The sequence below is a fragment of the Peromyscus californicus genome, unplaced genomic scaffold (assembly GCF_007827085.1).
Source record: "Peromyscus californicus insignis strain IS unplaced genomic scaffold, ASM782708v3 Scaffold_14__1_contigs__length_90479793_seg_2, whole genome shotgun sequence".
Taxonomy (NCBI): Eukaryota; Metazoa; Chordata; class Mammalia; order Rodentia; family Cricetidae; genus Peromyscus; species Peromyscus californicus.
In genome coordinates this window covers 36,742,652-36,763,484 of record NW_026294436.1, presented here as the reverse complement: position 1 = coordinate 36,763,484, position 20,833 = coordinate 36,742,652, and the positions used below count along the sequence as shown (strand labels likewise).

The window sequence follows — 20,833 nt, the reverse complement described above, 5'->3', positions numbered from 1 at the left end:
CTTGAGACTATCTTTGGCTATGTAGTAAGCTTGGGATGCAAGAGACCCTGGCTCCAAACAAATACTTTGCTCATTCAATTTGATTTGTTCAAAATGTATGTCAGAATTTCTATTTGATTTTGTGTGTGTGTTTGTGTTTCAAGACAGTGTTTTTCTGTGTAAACTGGACTGTCTGGCTCTGTAGAGCAGGCTGGCCTCGATCTCACAGAGATCCGCCTGGCTCTGCCTCCTGAGTGTAGGGATCAAAGGTGTGTGCCACCACCACCTGGATATTTCTTAGAAATATGAATGTTTCAGAAAAAGGCATTGATAACTTCCTAAACTAAGAGACCAATTATCTCCCAGCACTCGGGAGGCAGAGCCAGGCGGATCTCTGTGAGTTCGAGGCCAGCCTGGGCTACCAAGTGAGTTCCAGGAAAGGCGCAAAGCTACACAGAGAAACCCTGTCTCGAAAAACCAAAAAAAAAAAAAAAAAAGAGAGAGAGACCAATTATCTATAAATATCTTTATTGTAGATGACAGTTGTACTTGGTTCTTTTTTTCTATATGTATTTTTCCCCCAGTAGTATGAAATATTTAGATTGTTTTGCTTATGGAAATGATCATATAGAAAAGAAGAGTGAGGGGCTGGAGTGATGGCTCAGTGGTTAAGAGCACTTGCTGTTCTTGCAGAGGACCCAGCCAGGTTCAGGTCCCAGCATTCACATGACTACCCATAACCATTTGTAACCCCAGTTCCAAGGGGATGCTCTCTTCTGGCCTCTGTGGGGACCAGATACACATGTACACAGACATATATTTCAGGATTGTACACATAAAACAAGAGTATTAATTTAAAAAAAGACAAAAGTAGATTGAGGTACCTTTCTGGTTAAAACTCTACTACTCTTCTAACTGAGGTTTGCTTTCTTTATGTACTTAAAAGTTATGAAACTAAAGGTTAATAATATGAATTTTATAAAATCAATATGTAATATACCTACCACTTAAAAATTGTGATTAGCACCTCTTAATTTAAAAATAGTTTAACTAGCTATATTTTCATTAGGGATATGTATAGAAGTTTCTACCTAGGTATGTTTAAATAATAGGTAAAATAAATCAGTAGATGATAATTTTGTAATACTTTCTAGGTGCTGTACTTGAAACCACCATGGACTCTAATAAATCTATTGCAGTGCTTTAAAAAACATTGGCTGGCTGTATTTGGATTAGTTATGGAAAATAAGTTGCTTTTAACTATTGAGAGCCTATATGAAAATCTCTCTAAAGGTATGAATCTTTTTTTTTTCCCTTTCACAATAGCTTGTATTAAGTCAATCTAGTATGGTGACTCATGCTTGTAATCCTAGCACTTGGGAGGTGGAGGCAGGAAGATCAGAAGTAAAACTGTTACATATTGAGTGCAGGACCAGCCTAAACTACATGGGACCCTTTCTGAAAGCAGACAGACAAAAAAAATCAACCAAAATGGGCTGAAGAGATCGCTCAGTAGGTGTGGTAGTTTGAAAGAAAATGGTCCCCAAAAGGAGTAAGTATCACTGTTGGAAGGTGTGGCCTTGTTGGAGGAAGTGTGTCACTGTGGAGATGGACTTTGAGGTCTCATATATGCTCTAGCCATACCCAGTGTCTCAGACCACTTCCTGTTGCCTGTGCAAGATATAGATTTCTCAGCTACCTCTCCAACTCCATGTCTGTCGGCAGGCCACCATGTTGCTCCATGATGATAATGGACTAAACTTCTGAAACTGTAAGCCACCACCTTATTAAATGTTTTCCTGTATAAGAGTTGCTGTGGTCGTGGTGTCTCTTCACAGCAATAGAAACCCTAAGTAAGACAGTAGGTAAAGTACTTGCTGCATAATGACCTCTGTTCAGATCCCCAGAGCTCAGTAAAAGCTGGGTCTGGCAATATGCTCTAATCCCAGTGCTTGGGAGATGGAGACAGGTGGATTTCAGCAGCTTGCTGGCTAGCTAGTTTAGCTAGAGCTCCAGGATTGATGATACACTCACAAAATAAGATGGAGAAACAATCAAGGAATACTTCAGGATGTCAGCTTCTAGCCTTCACTCATGCATGCATAGGTACCTCAACAACATACATATGTGTACACGTATGCATTCTCTCTCTCTCTCTCTCTCTTCCTTCCTCCCCCCTTCTCCCACCATCTCTCCCTCCTTTCGTGCTTGCAAGCAGGAAAAAGGGCTAGTTCAGTCCAGCACGCATGTTAAAAAAAACTGGATATATTAGTTTGTGCCTGGAATCCCATGCTGGGGAGGTGGAGACGGGAGGATCCCTAGGGCTTGTTGGCCAGCCAGTCTAGCTAAATTGGCAGGTTCAGCTTCAGGGTTTTGAGACCATGTCTCAAAAAATAAGGTAGAAAATGAGGAAGACACTTAGCATTGGCCCTTGGCATTGTGTTTACATACACAAAGCACACATGGATATGTATCTCCACATGTGCACACACAGGTACACATGAACACACACACACACGTTAAATCAGAATGTGTCATCTATAGAATTTGGAGATGAGTTGATAAAAATCTTTTAATCAGTTCTCAGTGATTTTTATACTTCCAGAGAAAGTTTGTGGCAACTGGATGAATGGATATAATTCTTAAAAGTCATGACTATAAATGGTGTTATTATTAATGTTTCTAGACATTGTGAATATATAATTTTCAATGATATGTGCTTTGAAAGCTTCTGGAGCTGAAGAGATAACTCAGTCAGTAGTTAAAGTGCTTGCTGCGCAATCATGAGGACCAGAATTCAAATCCCCAGAACTCCCAGAAATACTTGGTGGAATGGTGACCCACCCACTTGTAATTCTAAACTCAAAGGTAGCGATGGGATCATCAGAGCAAGTTGGCTATCAAAAAGAGCCATATTGAGAAGCTCTGGGCTTGACTTATTTCTGATATCAACCTTGGGTTTCCATACATAAGAGCACACATGTGCATATGCATCCATACATGCATGTGTGTCATGCATGAATATATGTAGACACCACAATACACAAATACACATAACACACACAAATACACATGCACATACAAATACACTTACCACATGAAAATGGGTGGGGAACCAATTTTTTTTTTTTTTAAAGTTATTATTTTGGGGCACTTTGAGACAGGGTCTCACATAATCTAAGCTGGCCTTGAGCTTGCTGGGAAGCCTTAAAATCCCAATCCTGTGCTTTTTTTTTTTTAAAGATTTATTTATTTATTATGTATACAGCATGTATGACTGCATGCCAGAAGAGGGCACCAGATCTCATTACAGATGGTTGTGAGCCACCAACCAATCCTGTGCTTTTACCTCCAAAGGTTTAGGATTACACTTGTGTACCATGTCTTATTTTAAAAACATTTTAACGTTTCATAATCTACTCAAGAACTCTATTAAAATGATTGCCTTTCATTTTTCATGGTATTGAACAAACTGTGAGCACATTCCTTGCACTACATACAGCAAGTTTGGTCTTGGTTCATAGTGAATTTACAAGTGGCAGAGAGCACAGTCATTTAAGTTGTGGTTTTTAAACTGTTTTGGACATAGACTTTGGTTTCTTGAAGTGCTTCTACTGCCATAGATTGGAGTGGGAAGATAGTCTAGTAGTTGATATCTTTGATTTGCAAATCCAGCTTTAGCCAGTGTATGGTTTTGCAACCTTTTCATATTTAGAGTCAAGGAAATTAGCCTTAGCTGGTAAGCAACTTGTCTAAAGTCAAGTAGATATATCTTTCCTCTATAAATGTAAAGGACAAAGTATGATTCATTAGGGATACAGTTGATTATTGACTCCTTTCAAACTCCACATGTGAGGCAATCTATTCTGCTTATTGTTTATATTCAGCCTATTTCTTAAAAAATAACTGATGGCTTATGTTAAATAAGAGTACAAAAGAGCCAATCAATTAGGTTTAAAGTATGGGAATGTAGCTTAGTGATAGAATGCTTGTCTAGCGTGTATAAGGGCCTGGGTTTAATCCCCAGTCTTGGTTAAAAAATGAGTTTAAAGGCACAAAAGCCAGGTAATGAAAAATATGCAACATTTACCAAAACGTACACAAATAATTATTGTAACACTTGAACACACATTTTAACAGGAAGTTCCCCAGAAGTTAAGACCAAAAAATAAGAGGCATATTCTAGGTGGATGTATGTCACATACATCACACACTCTGCCTTGTCACTGAAGTGTAAAATGTAAACTTGCAGGCAAGAGAGATGGGTCAGCAGCTAAAGGTACTTACTGCCACACCTAGAAGCCTTTGTTTGATCCCCAGTCTCCACATGGTGGAATGAGAGAACTGACTCCCCAAAATTGTCCTCTAACTTCCATATGTGTGTCATGATACACACATGCTCATACTCCCCCAAAAAAATAATGTAATTAAATAATTTTTAAAAATGAAATGTCACCTTGCAACAACCTAGAGTCACATGAGAGGAGAGCTTCAATTAAGAAATTATATAGAGCCGGGCGGTGGTGGCGCACGCCTTTAATCCCAGCACTCGGGAGGCAGAGCCAGGCGGATCGCTGTGAGTTCGAGGCCAGCCTGGGCTACCAAGTGAGTCCCAGGAAAGGCGCAAAGCTACACAGAGAAACCCTGTCTCGAAAAACCAAAAAAAAAAAAAAAAAAAAGAAATTATATAGATCAGATTGTCATGTGATCATGCCTTTGGGGAATTATCTTGATTTTCAATTGACCCAGCCCACTGTGGGTAGCATCATTCCCTAGACTGTTACTTGCACTGTGTAAAAGTAGAGAATGCCAGCTGAGTACAGTGCAGCAAGCATACAAGGAAGGGTGCATTTGCTTCTCTTTGCTCTTGACTGTGATTGTGATACTTTAAATTCTTGCCTTGACGTCCCTGCAGTAAACTGGAATTGTAAGCTCAGTAAACTGTTTCCTATCCTCTGTTGCTTTTGGTCAGTGTATTTTTTCAAAACAACAGAATTGAAATTAGGACACTCCTAATATATATACACACACACACACACACACACACACATATATATAAAAACTCCTGATATATTATCTATCCATGGTAAGTACTGAATAAATGTTGATTGTTAGAAGTTGCCAATTACTTGTTTGTTTAGGTTTTTGTTTTTTGAGACAGGGTCAAGTTGGCCTGTAACTTGTTATATAGCCCAGGCTGGCCTTGAATGCCCATTTTCTGAGTTAGAGTTATTATCACTATGATGTGGAAGTATAAGCCAAATAAACCCTTTCCTTTGTAGATGAATTTCTAAATGGTCTTATTAAATAAAAAAACAAAACAAAACAAAAACAAAACACGGAGCCAAATATAGGGGTGAAAGCTTTAGAGAGATGCTTCCAAAGAGCGCTACTTCCTGTCTACCCAGGCTTATATGCCTTGTTTTTCTGCCCTCTCATTGGCCTTAGCCCAGCTACCTCACTTCCTCTTCCTACACAGCTTTGTCACTGTCTGTCTGTACAGACCTCCAGTTCTCTGGTTGGTACTGGGATTAAAGGTGTGTGTCACCACACTTGGCTCTCTTCCCTAGTGTGGCCTTGAACACACAGAGATCCTGCCTGCTAAGAGCTTAAGGGTGTATTCTGCCTGACTTCTTTGTTTACTTAAAATGGCTGGCCTTCCCCCCCCCCCCCCATCTCTAGGCAAACTTTATTTATTAACGCACAAATAAAATACTACCACGTTCTTCTCCATCTTGCTTTTGGTCATGGTGTTTCATCATAGCAATCCAAGTGGTGAAAGAAATCTGATTGCCTCAAGATGGCCTCTGAGCTCCACAGGTACACCATGGCCTGTCTCTCCAGACACATAAACACACAGTAAACAAGTACAGAAAAGATTAGAGTTCATACATTGTGCTCTTACAGGATAGTTTCAAATATTTGTTATCTAGTACTATGTTCCTAAGCATGAGCAGTATTATTCTGCCCTTGCATGTAGCTGAAAAATGATAAGTAGTTGTTACTGGCAGTTAGGGAAAAGACTAAAGAGATGGCTGTTTCTTCTTCTTCTTCTTCTTCTTCTTCTTCTTCTTCTTCTTCTTCTTCTCCTCCTCCTCCTCCTCCTCCTCCTCCCTCCCTTCCTTCCTTCCTCCTTCCTCCTCCCCCCTCCTCCTCCTCCTCCTCCTCCTCCTCCTCCTCTTCCTTCAAGACAAGGTTTCTTTGTGTAGCTCTGGCTGTGTAGACTAGGCTGGCCTTGAACTCACGGAGATCTACCTGGCAAGCCCCAGGCCAGTGAGGGACCTTATTTAAAAGCACCTGTGAGAGGAACGCCTGAGGTTGTACTCTGCCTCCTCCTGTGTCAACATGTACGTACACACACACACACAAACCCACCCCACATACACACACACATCAGCCTCTGAAACCATGAACATTAAAAGAGAAGCAAAGCAAACATTGCAGCATGATGATTCTGCCTTCAGAAGCAACTGCTTAACATTTTGCTTTAATGATGGAAAGATCATTTGTCCTTTCTTTCATTTTTTTTTTTTTTTTGTGACATTAGAGATTTACTTTATTTCATTTTTGAAATGTGTTTTGTCTGTTTGTTTGAGAAGGTCCCTCACCACGTAGACAAGACTGTCCTTGAATTTGTAGCAGTTGCCCTGCTTCTTCTCTTGAGTACTGGAATTACAGGCATGTACCATTGTGTCTGGCTTCTTCCTAACTGCTTAAACCTTTGAAATGATTGTCACCAATAACTTGGGAATTTAGTAGAAATATTTTTAGCTTCTTGAGAGAAAGTTACTATGGTAGGTTATCTTAATTTAATTTACAGGAGAAAAATTTTAGCTTTTGTTTCTTATTGTTGTCCAAAGTCTTTATTAGCTGAACTTCTGTTGTATACAAAGAGATAACAAATTATTTTCAATAAATCTTGTTTTACTTTTCATGTGGTAGAATTTCAAGTAAGTTATTACATGATAGCTGTATAATCATAACAGGAGCCACATGTGACTTAAGTGTTTGCCTCTAACATGTAACTCTTTATAATAGTCATCTGGATGAGACAGCTTCAGCTTTGAAAACACTGTGCATGGGCTTTTTGTGTAGGATTAATTTGATTAATTCCTTTTACTGAAGAATGGAATATCTCACTTTGCTTTCCTTTGAAGTTGACTGTATTCAAGGAACTCCTGGAATCTGAAAACAATACCAGAGTCAACATGAACACTTTGTCTGTGAATAAATATGTTCAGTTGTTGCTTTCTATACCAGAGAGACATTCGTTATGACATGCCCACCCTTTAAATTGCAAAATTAATACTTAATTAGTGTTCTAAGGGATTGTCATATTGTATGCTTATTCTTTCATATTTTTTTCTTAATTTTCTCTTACCAGCTAATAATACAGTGGATTTTAAAACAGTAAAATTCCTGCTCCAGGACTCTAAAAGTTTGTTACATGCCTTCAGTACAAGGTCAAACTATGATGGTATTCTTCCACAGACCTTTGCTCAAGTAAACAAACTACTTCAAGTACTTGCAGAGGTAAGATACCTATGAAGTGCGATTTAGAGTAGTTGATCACATACATTTCAGATGTGGATTTAGTGGACAACAATAAAGGATATATTACCCTGACTTATTCTAACATTCTAAAAGTATTGAGTAAAGACTAAGTACATTGAACTCTAGGTAAGCCTTAATACAGATATGAACGTACACTTTTGATGGAAGTGGTATCACAAAATAGTTGAGTTGTTTTGTTTTTTGAGATAGAATTTGTCTATATAGTTCACCTAGCCTCAAATGCATGACTTTTTTTTGGTACTTTGTAATATTGAGATAATGGGTATACACCACTACAAACTTGGGATTTTATTTGATTGTTGTTGAATTTTATATTACTTCCTTTATGGATAATAGAAAGATGTATGCACAAAAAAGAGGGACTAGAGAGATGGTTTAATAGTTAAGAGTCCATGTTGCTCCTGGAGAAGACCAAGGTTCAGTTCTCTGCATTTACTTGGTGACTTACAACTATCCTTAACTCCAGTTTCAGCGGTTCTGACACCATCTTCTGACCTCCTCAGGCACCAGGTATGCTCATGGTACACATACATGCATGCAGACAAAACAGTCATACACATAAAATCTTTTAAAAAAATAACAAAATAAGTTTTTGGGCTTTTTTGGTTTTTTCGAGACAGGGTTTCTCTGTTGTAGTTTTGGTGCCTGTCTTGGATCTCGCTCTGTAGACCAGGCTGGCCTTGAACTCACAGAGATCTGCCTGGCTCTGCCTCCCGAGTGCTGGGATCAAAGGCGTGCACCACTACCGGCCCAGCTGTTGTTTTGGTTTTTTTGGTTTTTTTTTTTGAGACAGGGTCTCATGTACCTCAGACTAGCCTCAGATTTATTGTGTAGCCAAGAATAACCTTAAATTTTTGATCCTCTTGCCTTTATCTTCTGAGTACTGGGATTATAGACATATACTATAATGCCCTGTTTATGTAGTCTTGGGGATCTAATCCAGAGTGTCATGCATACTAGGAAAAGTACTCTATCAACTGAGATACATTCTGAACCCTAAAATATGGTTTACTGAGAATTGTTTGTATAATTCATTAGATTTGATACACCTTAGGTATTTATTTATCTCTCTAACTTGAACAATAAATATATTATTTCCAAAATAACGTTTCTTAATATAATAACTTGAAAAGTACCTAATCTTAAAATTCTTTGTACCTTTACTCCCCCCACTTTTTTGTAAAATGAGTACAATAATAATTCTTGACTTAGAATTGCCATAAGAATGAACTAAGTTACTAAAAAAAACTTAGTGCCTAGCAGATAGTAAGCGCTATATAAGTATTTATTTTTTAAAAATATACTTGCATGATTGTGTATACTCAGTTTTAAGAGTCAGAGCAAAGGAGAAATAGGTAAATGCTCAATTTTAAATGTTTAAATACTAGCCCATTATTTATATTTACTAAGTTCATAATTTAATACAAACAGGCAAAATGAGAAGATCATCTCTTTCTGTTTTCTGCCCCACAAATTAGAGAATAGTAATACCTGTGTACTTGGTGTGGGATCATAACCTCCTTTCTAGAGTGCCGAGAGTCGAGTCTCTCTTATGCTTCTTACATTTGAGTTACCTTGCATGAGTTTTTTAAATCTTTGTATTTCTCAGTTTCCTCCACCTAAGACTCTGAATAAGTTACTATTGATGGATTCGAAATTTTATTGAAAACATTTCAAAGCATAAAAATAGTAAGACATTAAGCTAACTTTTGAAATCATCCTTTTATTAGTGTGGAAACTTAACTCTAGAGAAATAAACACAATTGTTTGGTGTTGGCCAAATTCTCCTGGGCATTGAGGTCAGCCTTAAAGTATGGCTAATAAACTCAATGAAACTCCAATGGAGAAAACTAATTTTGCTTTTGCAAGCAGGCATCAATCACAAATAGCTTTTTGGTCAGGCATAAGAGCCTGTGTCCACTTGACCCTCTCAGTGTTGGGACCCCATCTGGCTTGAACCTGTGCAGGCCTTTTGTGTGTCGCCACAGTTTGTGAATTCATATGTGCTTTAGTCCTGGTGTGTCTGGAAGACATTGTTTCCTTGGAGTCATCTACCACCTCTGGCTCTTACAGTCTTCTCTCTTCCACATAGATCCCTGAGCCCTGAGGGGAGGACTTTGATTAAGACATTCCATTTAGGACTGAGTGCCCCCAAAATCTCTCAGTCTCTGCACATTGTCCAGTTGTGGGTCTTTTTGTTAGTTCCCATCTACTGCAAGAAGAAGCTTCTCTGATGAGGGTTGAGCAAGACATTGAACTGTGGGTATAGCAGTATGCCATTAGGCATCATTTTATTGCTATGTTCCTTTTGCAGAATAATAGTATTAGGTTTTCCCTAGGCCCGTAATCTACCTAGTCTCAGGTTCTTGACCACTTTAGTATCGTCAAATATAGGTTCCATCTTAGGGAGTAGCCTTAAATCCAATCAGAAAGTGGTTGTTTATTCCTATAACATTTGTGTTACTATTGCACTAGGATATCTTGTAGGCTGGTTACTCTTATAGGTCACAGGGGTTTTTGTTGCTGGGAAATATTGATGAGTACCTTTTGCCTCTGGTAGTGTACAGTGTACCTTCCAGTACCATGAACACTATCAGTTGTAGTGAAGACTCTAGTTAGGCACCACCTCAACTTCTTTATGTTACGTGGTATATGTAAGTGTTGTCTTCAGCAATAGGGCCTTAGCTTACCATCAGATTGCAGAGGGTAATCAGTAGCCTTGGCAAAATCTATGATGTTTGAGGATTTCCGTGGGGCTCCTTTGACCAACAGTTCAACAAGATGTAACCTATTCCTGGCATTGGAGGTTTTGCTTGGTGGCATAAGATGTCTAGTTGAGGTATTGTGTCCCCTATTATTTAATAACTCCATTTAGATTCCTTTTAATGTGTATTTATTTTAAGAAGCTTCTGCAGTATTAGGTTTCCATATGGTTTTTCAAATGCCCTTTAGTAGTCCCTCCCCAGATTTCCTTCTTTACCCTTCTATCTCCTCCCTATTTAATTGTCCTGGTTTGCCCTTTGTCTCTCCATAACAATGTATTCAACAGTATTCTTTTTTTAAAATAATTTATTTAACTTTATTTTATGTGCATTGGTGTGAGGATGTCAGGCCCCCTGGAACTGGAGTTACAGACAGTTGTGAGCTGTCATGTGGGTGCTGGGAATTGAACCCGGGTCCTCTGGAAGAGCAGCGAGTGCTCTCAACCTCTGAGCCATTTCTCCAGCTCTTAAACAGTAAAATGTTAGGTAAGAAAGGTCACTAGAGTAATAAATTCAACATACTAAATCTAATGTTTTTCAAGGAATATTCTGTACATAGGAAAGAACGAATAGCCAGCATGTCCAGTAAGCTCGTGTCTCTGTTTTCTCAGTTGCTAGTGAAGGACTGGTATGCATTTTATGTAATTCTTACGTCACAGGTCAAGACAAAACTGAAGCCAAATTCTTCAGAAAGCACAGTGAGTAAAAAGCAGGAAGACAGTTCTTTGATGAAGCTTCATAACCAAGATGTCACTGTTCTCTTGGATTCTCATCTTCCCCAGTTCACCAGGCATCAAGAAATCTGGTCTGTCCTGGAGAATGTTTGGACTTCAATATATCAGAACAGGTACTAAATTCCCAACACATTCTCAACTTTATCATTTGCTTCTTGTAGGGTTTCCATTATTACCATTTCTACTGTAGTTAGTGTTTGGGCTATGAGTTTATTGTGCTATGGGTCTTTTGTCAAATTGGCACATTAGAAATATTTATGTTTAAATGGGCATAAACATTAGAATTACCTGGAAATTTTTAAGTTTCTATTTCTAAACACTATTCCTAGAAATTTGGATTCAGTAGGGCAGAGGTGAATCTGAGAATGCATTAAAAAAAAATCTAGGTGATTCTGATGTAATCAAGATGAGGAGCATTGCTTGCATAAGTCACAACCAATAAATCACTTAAAGTGATTCAGCAGCTTAGCAGCTTGCAAGACTGTGATTAAACTAAAAATAACTTGAGAAAAGTTCCTTGGATTAAAGAAAATTCATACAAAAATTGTAAAAGTGGAAGAATGCTATTGTTTAAGAGAAAAAAATACCATTACTTTAGTATATAAACATAAAACACTTTAGAATTAATGAATTGAAGAGATACAGAGATCATTCTTTGGTAATTTTTATTTTTTGTTTGTGTGTATATGGGTGTGGGAGGGTCACAGTGTGGCGGTCAGAGGACAGCTTGCAGAAATGGGTTCTTTCTCTGCTCTGTGAGGAATCAAACCCTGGTCACCAGGCTTATCAGCAAGCATCTTTACCTGTTAAGCCATTTTGCTGCCACCCCCACCCCACCCCGCAGTGTTTGAGACCACTTGTGTTTTAGATAGGTGAACCTGGGCTACGTTCCTCTGGAGTAGTTTTTCAAATAGATGCTGTTAGAATAGCTTATATTACTTAAAACCACTAATTTTATTTTATTGGTTTTTTGAGACAGGGTTTCTCTGTGTAACAGCCCTGGCTGACCTGCAACTCACTCTGTAGCCCAGGCTGGCCTCGAACGCACAGAGATCCACCTGCCTCTGCCTCTTGAGTGCTGGGATTAAAGGCGTGGGCTGCCATTGCCTGCACAAGTATATTGTGTTGCATATTCCCTGTGCCTCATTCTCAACTAGCTCCCCTTTTCTCTACCTTTGTCTCCTTTGTTCTTGGAGCTCATTTTTCAGTCTTTGGCTATAATTAAACATTTTTCAACAAATTTATGGCCTGCTATTTGGCTTTCTAACCCATCATACTAAAGATAATTGCATTGGAATGTGAACTAAAGATTATATTACAAATTTATAATTTTTTTATGAATCAGTTTGTTTTTCTAGTCAACATATTTTTGGTGTTTTGACTAATCAGATATTCTGGTTTACAGAAAATTACCATATATAGGAGGCAAGAATGACTGCTTTAAAAATAAAACTAAGATATTTGAAAACATAGGAGTTAATCTGTAATATTCATGCATTTGTATTGCCTGTTAGAGAGCTCTGTGCTCCTTCTGAGTAATAGACTGTATATGCTAGCATTTCAGTGAGTGACAATGTTTATAGTGCCTTAACAATACATATTTATTTAGCCTATTTTTTAACAAGCCTAGTTGTATACCAGAATTGCAGTAGAATTTATTGAATATAATCCTTTTACATAAAAGTGCTCATTTGGAGATCTGATATGTCTATTCTTAATTACTCATATAAGTTACTAGAATACACTTATGGTTAGTTTTATTAACTTGATAGAATCTAGAAACATCTGGGGGATGGGCCTTTGGGTGTACCTGTCTCTGCTTTCTGAGTGCCAGGATTAAAGACAGGGACTACCACCTTGGCTTAGTATTTTTGCTACTTAAAAATTATACCACTGTTCCAATGGAACAATAAAGACATTGACTTTGGGAAAACCATCTAGTCTTTCTGAAACTCTGTTCATCCTGAAATAATAGTCACATGATCTTTAAGGTCTGCTGACTTAGAAATTCCATGACTTGGATTTGGGGCTATTTTAATATACTCTTTTTTTGGACAGGGTCTCTCTGTGTACTAAGTGAGAATCTGCTCTGTGTCTTTCTGTCTTCCTCAGTCCTTGCCTAGTAAATGCGTCTCTCCATTCTCTGCTTTTGCCTTAGTGGAGTGGGTATAGCCTACTCTAATCCACACCGCATGTAGCTTAACCGTTTACATTTTCCAGAGCCCTATTTCAAATGAGGTCCGTACTGAAGCTCTAGAGTAGTGCTTCCCAACCTTCCTAATGCTGTGACCCTTTAATATAGTTCCTCATGGTGTGACCCCCAACCTTAAAATTACTTTTGTTGCTACTTCATAACTGTAATTTAGCTGCTGTTATGAATCGTAATGTAAATATCTGATATTTCAGGTGGTCTTAGGTGACCACCCCTGTGAAAAGGTCATTCTACTCACAGGTTGAGAACCATGGTTCTAGATGAATGTGAATTTGGGGAGGACACCATTCAGATACAATACAATGTGTTTTGATTTTTAATATAGTTACTGTTACCTAAGTAAATATTTATTTATATATTTAGATACAGGGTCTCACTATGTAGCCCTGGCCAGTCTGGAACTCACCGTGTAGATCAGGCTGGCTTTGAACTCAGAGAGATCTGCCTGCTTCTGCTTTCCAACTGCTAGGATTAAAAGCATTCACCACATACCTAGTCTTATTTTTAGTTTTGATCCATATATGGCATAAACACTTAAAAATATTTTAGTATTTTATTAAGTAGACATTAAAGGTCTCACTAATTATCTACTGTAATTATTAATTCACAGTAAATCTTTGGAAGTGGAATTACAAGGATAAACGTCCAATTTTTTTATTTACTCCTCTCATCTCTGTGGTCTTCTCTTAGAGTGAAATGTATTCACCCAGCTTTTATGTTAATTCCTTTAAATTAGATCTATGTGGTGTGTGGCATAGATCCCTTGTGTGGATGTTAGCCCAGACTTTTCTCGTGTCACTGTCTTTGATTTCTAACTTAAATAGATGAGTATTACACAAGATTAATTATATTATTACTTTTTTATACGTCATCAGTGAAAACACCTACAAGTACTAAGTGAGCACATACTTCTTTTCTTTCTATTTTTTTAGCACAGATGTGTTTCAGACACTGGACTCAAGTTCAACTCTGACAACTTCAAAAATAGCATCATTTGAAGAAGCATTTCTATATCTTCAAAAGTTAATGGCAGCTGTGAAGGATATTCTTGAAGGAATTCAAAGGTCAGCATCATATTAAATTTAAAGTTTATAAATTCTGTATTTATTAGCTAAATTTAGACTTGGTAGGAGTCTTCTAGCAAGGTAGAAACTATTGACTGTTTTTGAGACAGGGTCTCCCTATGCAGTCTTGGGTGGTCTGGTGTGGACCAGGCTCATAGAGATCTACCTGCCTCTGCTTCTTGAGTGCTGGAATTGAAGGTGTGCATCACTACACCTAGTAGGTGATTGGCTTTTAGATTTTCCTTTCTTAGTTTCGTAAGAAACTACCACCCAGCCGTATCACTTCCTGTTTCCTCCACACTAGTGCTGGGATTAAAGGCATGTGTGCCTCCCAAGTACTGGGAGCAAAGGCATGAGATCCCAAGTGCTGAGATTCAGGGTGTGTGCCACCACTGCCTGGCCTCTGGTTAACTAGTGGCTAGCTTTGCCCTCTGATCTCCAGGCAAGCTTTATTTGTTAGAGCACAGACAAAATATCACCACAATTTTTATTGTTTTAAAACACAGCTTATGGTTTTGGTTTGAAATACCTTATAAAGAGGGCGCTCTCTCATGTGCTCCCTTCCCCCCCTCCCGTGTGTGTGTGTGTGTGTGTGTGTGTGTGTGTGTGTGTGTGTGTGTGTGGTATTTGCATGTTTGTACAGCTATGTCCACCTGTACGTATATGTGGAGGCAAGAGGAGGATGGCACGTGGATTCTGTTCTGTCACTCTGCCTTATTCCCTTAAGACAGAGACTTCTGAAGCCCCCTTAAGACAGAGACTCCAGTGAGCCCCCTGTCTCTACTTCTCAACCTTCCTAAAGCTGTGACCCTTTAATGTAGTTTCTCCTGCTGTGGTGACCCCCAACCATAAAATTATTTTCATTGCTAGTTCATAACTGAAATTTTGTTACTTTCATGAATTGTAATGTAAAATATATCTGTGTTTTCTGATGGTCTTAGGTGACCCCAGTGAAAGTCATTCACCCCCAAAAGGGGTTGAGAAATGCTGTCCTAGATGATTTTACACGCACACACACACACACACACACACACACACACACACACACACACACACACACACACATACACACACACACCTGTCTTCAACTAATTTTTCCATGGTTCCTCAGATATCACTGTGCCTCATTATCAGGCTCTCCATACACTCTTGTTTTGTTTTGTTTTTTTTTTCTGTCACCAAGTATATTATTTGGTTTGATTAATACCAGAAAAATAATATAACCTATTGTTTGTAAATGACAAGACATAGTTACTCCATCTTCTATTTACCATTTTGTGCATAGCTTTACTTTTCATAGTTTATTTTATTACAAGCTCCCTCAGACTCTGAATGAGGCAGAAAGTGCCTTTTCTAGGTCTAGGATCTTGTGCAGGTAACAACATGTTATTGGCCAGTAGGTGGTCAATAAATGTTTAAGTGTTTTGAGACATAGTGTCATGTGACCTAGACTGGCCTCAGGCTTACTATGTAGCCAAGGATGATCATGAACTTCTGATCTTCCTTCCTTTATTTCCCAATGTAGGGAATGATAGGTGTGTGTCACTAGGCCCAGTGCATGTTGTATAAACATTCTGCCAACTGAGCTGTATCTCTAGCCCACTAAATATTAGTGAATGTCTTATAATATTTCTGATTGAGGGAATCTTCTTTATTATAACAGTAGATGGTTAGTTAATATAGAGGTTTCCAAAGAGGTACAGAAGAGAGAAATATAAAGCTAAGAAAGAATAAGATTAAGAAAATCTAGAAGTTGAAAAACTATAAGAGACTAATGAGATCAAAAAGGCATCAACATCTAGAATAAGTGATAAAGCCCCTGGCAACTTGCCCAAATAGCTCCTGGTATAATATCTTACCTAGTTTCTTAGTCCTTGTCCCCACCCCACTCCAAGACAAGGTTTCTCTGTGTAGCTCTGGTTGTCCTGGAACTCACTTTGTAGACCAGGCTGACCTGGAACTCAAAGATCCATCTGCCTCTGCCTCCTGAGTGCTGGGATTAAAGATGTTCACCCATCATACCTGGCTTTTGGGGGCGGGGCGTATATCTCTTCATTAACTATCTCTGTTTTTTTTTTTTTTTGTTTTTTTTTTTTTGGTTTTTCGAGACAGGGTTTCTCTGTGTAGCTTTGCGCCTTTCCTGGTACTCGCTTTGGAGACCAGGCTGGCCTCGAACTCATAGAGATCCACCTGGCTCTGCCTCCCGAGTGCTGGGATTAAAGGCGTGCGCCACCACCGCCCGGCTAACTATCTCATTTCAGTTAGCAGGCAGAAAGATAGAATCTAGTAAAAGATTTATTTATCTTTTAAATTTTTTATTGAAAATAATTTTCCAGACCCTATATTGTAATCATGGTTTCCCCTCCCCCAGACCCTCCTTGCTCCCCACCTAGCCAACTCCACACCAGCTCCATGACTGTGCTCAAGGAGATACATAGGTGTTATCTTCAGTCCAAGGGCTTTACCATCAACTTGTGGAGAGTGATGGCTACTTGAATTATTTGGAGATTTCAATGAGTCCCCTTTGGTCAACAACTCCATTAGATGTAACGCTTACTTGGCACTGGAGATTCACTTGGTGGCTAGAGAAGTTTAGTTGGGACTTCGTCTCCCCTGCTATATGGTGATTCCATTTAGATTTATTTTATATATGTGTATATTTTAAGAATCTCCTACCATAGTAGGCCCTCAAATGGCCCTTAGTGTTACCTGTCCCTCCTTGTCTTCCCTCATTTATTCCCCTCCTGTCTCCATAACTATGTATTCTATTTCCTCTTACTTGAAAGAGTCTCCCCCTGCCCCAGTCCCTTACTCTACACCTACCATCTGTGGTTATATGGATTGTGATATTTCTGTTGAAGACTTAAAAGCTAACATTCACATGTAAGAGAATATATACCATATTTGTCTTTTTAGATAAGGGTTACCTCACTCAGGGTGATTTTTTTATAGCTCCATCTGTTTACCTATGAGTTTCATGATTTAATTTTTTTAAATAGCTAAGTAATATTCAGTTGTGTAAATGTACATTTTCTTTATCCATTTACCTATTAATGGGCATATAGGCTGATTCCAATTTCTAGATATGGATAGAGCAGCAGTGAACATGGGTGAGCACACAGTTTTTCTGTGGTAGGATGTAGGAGGTATATGCCCAAGCATTTTTTTGTTTTGTTTTGTTTTATTTTTTTTGTTTTGTTTTTGTTTTTGTTTTTTTTTTTAATGTGCATTGGTGTTTTTGCCTGCATGAGGGTATCAGGTACCCTGGAACTGGAATCACAGCTGTGAGTTGCCATGTTCTGGTAACTGAACCAGGGTCCTCTGGCAGAACAGTCAGTATTCTTAACCACTGAGCCATCTCTCCAGTCCCCCAAGCATGGGATCTTGAGTAGATCTATTCCCACCTTCCTGGGGAACTGCCACACTGATTTCTACAGTGGCTGTACCAGTTTGTACTCCCACCAGCAATGAATGAGTGTTCTCCTTACCCCACATCCTTGCCAGCATGAACTGCCATTTGTTTTATTGATCTTGGTGGCGATTCTGACTTGTATAAGATGAAATCTCAAAGTAGTTTTGATTTGCATTTCCCTGATGACTTAAGGATATTGAAGATTTCTTTAAGTGTTTACTAGATGACATTTAAATTCACAGAAGATAAGCAGACCGTTGTTTTTATAAAATATTATAGAGGGTTAGCAAGCTTGCTCAGTGGGTGCTTGTCACCAGATCTCACCACCTGAGTTAGATCCCTGAGACCCAGATTGTGGAATGGGAGACATTTTTGCATTTTAACTGATAACAGGAATATAAAAGATTATGTATTTAGGGGTGTCACATGTGATGTTACAGTATTTGTACATGTTGTGTGATACTCAGATCAGGTTTAAAAATAGCTACCTTCTTTGACTGGTAGTGGTGGTGTGTAGCCAGAAGATTTCTCCAGTCCTGCCCAGCCTGTCCCATGTTTCTTTGTTCTCACCTGGCCCTGCTGTTGTGCAGCCACTTATAAAACAATCATTCAGAGGCTTATATTAATTAATTGTATGGCCTATGGCAATCTTCTTGCTAGCTAGCTACTATAACTTAACCCATTTCTATTAATCTGTAAATTGCTGAGTGGCTATGGCATTACCAGTCTGCTGGCATCTTGCTTCTCCTTGAGCAGTGGCTGGTATCTCCCTCCTCTCCTTTCTTCTCCCCCTATATCTGCTTGGATTTCCCGCCTGCCTCTGAGAGCTGCCTTGCCATAGGCCAGTGCAGCTTTTTCTATCAACCCATCAGAGCAACACATATTCACCGCATACAGAAAGACAGCCCACAGCAGTGGCACACACCTTTAACCTCAGCACTTAGAAGGCAGAGACAGGTGGATCTCTGTGAGTTCAAGGCCAGCCTGGGATAGCCAGAACTATTACACAGAGAAACCCTGTCTGGGAAAAAAAAGAGAGAGAAAACATATCTATCTTCTTCTCAAACATTTATCATTTCTTTGATAAAGACATTCAAAATTCTTCTAGTATTTTGAAATACACAGTTGAATGCACTGCCTTTGTGAATCTAATGGTAATTACCTGAGGCTGAAGAGAGTAGGGAGGAGGGAGGGTGAAGAGGGGTTGGTTGGGCCCACACCTTTAATCCCAGCACTCGAGGCAGAGGCGGGTGGATCTCTGTGAGTTCCAGGAAGGGCACAAAGCTACACAGAGAAACCCTGTCTCGGGGAAAAAAGGGGTTGTTTGCTCTATGGGTACAAAGTTATACCTAGGATTGAGAAGCTCTTGTATAATAGCAAATAGTGTGACAGTGCATAGTGATAATGCATTGTCTTTTTATAGCAAATTACTTATGGATCCTTTCCCTCCCTGATATATTTATTTTTATATATATATAAACAATATGTGTGTGTGTGTGTGTGTGTATATATATATTAGTGTGACTGTGTGTGTGGTTTATGATTTATCTCTTTGGTTAGGAAGTTTATTTTATTTTATTTGTTTTTTGAGACAGTGTTTCTCTGTATAGTCCTGACTATGTTGGAACTCACTCTGTAGACTAGGCTGGTCTTGAACTCAGAAATCCACCTGCCTCTGCCTATCAAATTCTGGAACTAAAGTTATGTGCCACCATCACCTGGCATGAGGTTGTATTTTAAAATTACTTGCTGGAAGAAAACTGTTTCCCATGAAACTGAAATTATTCAGATTTTTGTGTGTTTTAAAGATATACTGGATTATGTCCTTTCTAAGACAGCAGAGTACATTTTAGATTTTGACTATGTCCTATGAAATATTTATAAAAGCTTTCATGAATATAATAAAAGACAAATAATCTACAAAGATACAGTTGAAAATTCGAGATCACTTAGCTTTCCTGTGATATTATAATTGGCAAAAACATGAGGGCCTAGGGACATTGTTGTGGTTAAAAGTTCTTTGGAATTTAAGAGTTAAAATGACTTGATTTTTTTATTAGTTACAGTATCAATGTAAAACCAATTGCTAAACGGTCTTATTAATAAAAAAAACAACAACAACAAACAAAAAACCCAGCGCCAGATGTTGGGGTGAAAACCGAGAGATCAGAGGAATAGGACAAGCCACAGCCAACCTCACCTTACTGACTCCTCAGCTTTCCGTATACCCACACTTATATCCTTTCTGTGCCTGCCATCTCACTTCCTCTCCCTGCCCAGCTACATCACTTCCTCTTTCTGCCTAGCTCTGTCACTTCCTGTCTGTCTGTACAAACCTCCAGTCCTTTATGGTTAATGCTGGGATTAAGGGTGTGTGCCACCACGCCTGGCTGTGTTCCCAGTGTGGCCTCGAACTCACAGAGCTACAGATGGATCTCTGCCTCCTGAATGCTAGCATTAAAGGTGTGTGCTACCATTGTCTGACTTGTATGTTTAATATAGTGGCTGGATTTTTCCTCTGATCTTCAGATAAGCTTTATCGGGGTACACAAATAAAATATCACGACAGTACCATTCATTTATTTTTGGCTTGAAACTAGGTGAAGGTGTTTGTGGTAGTAATGTTACTGTTATAGCTTTCATAGATAGTATTTTCGATATCCTAGATACTGTTAAGGCTTTTCTGAGCCAGATATGGTGATGCAGGAATGAGAAATTAAAGGATAACTTCAGCTACATAGTTCCAGCCCGTCTGAGCTACATGAAACTGTAGTTGTTGTTTTTTACTCTTTGACTCTTTTCTCTTTGGAGGGCCCACCATCCAGCTCCCAAATAATCACACACAGAGACTTTTTCTTACTTACAAATGCCTGGCCTTAACTTGACTTATTTCTAGCCAGCTTTCCTTAAATTATCCTATCTGTCTTTTGCCTCTGGGCTTTTACCTTTTTTTTTTTTTTTTTTTTTTTTTTTTTGGTTTTTCGAGACAGGGTTTCTCTGTGTAGCTTTGTGCCTTTCCTGGAACTCACTTGGTAGTCCAGGCTGGCCTCGAACTCACAGAGATCCGCCTGGCTCTGCCTCCCGAGTGCTGGGAT

The 20,833-nt window shown here is 38.8% G+C and overlaps 1 protein-coding gene across 4 annotated transcripts in view; it reads left to right on the top strand.

The window, feature by feature from the left end:
• The window catches only part of Swt1 (SWT1 RNA endoribonuclease homolog), a 67,778-nt gene that overhangs the window by 31,092 nt on the left and 15,853 nt on the right, over positions 1-20,833 (top strand). For 3 of the 4 annotated variants that reach the window (XM_052737159.1, XM_052737157.1, XM_052737158.1), the window contains 4 exons: positions 1,134-1,272; positions 7,364-7,512; positions 10,976-11,163; positions 14,195-14,326. In XM_052737159.1, coding sequence (XP_052593119.1) covers positions 1,134-1,272; positions 7,364-7,512; positions 10,976-11,163; positions 14,195-14,326 — 608 coding nt within the window. The remainder of the gene's footprint in view (positions 1-1,133; positions 1,273-7,363; positions 7,513-10,975; positions 11,164-14,194; positions 14,327-20,833) is intronic. The other variant, XR_008217924.1, reaches the window with a different exon arrangement.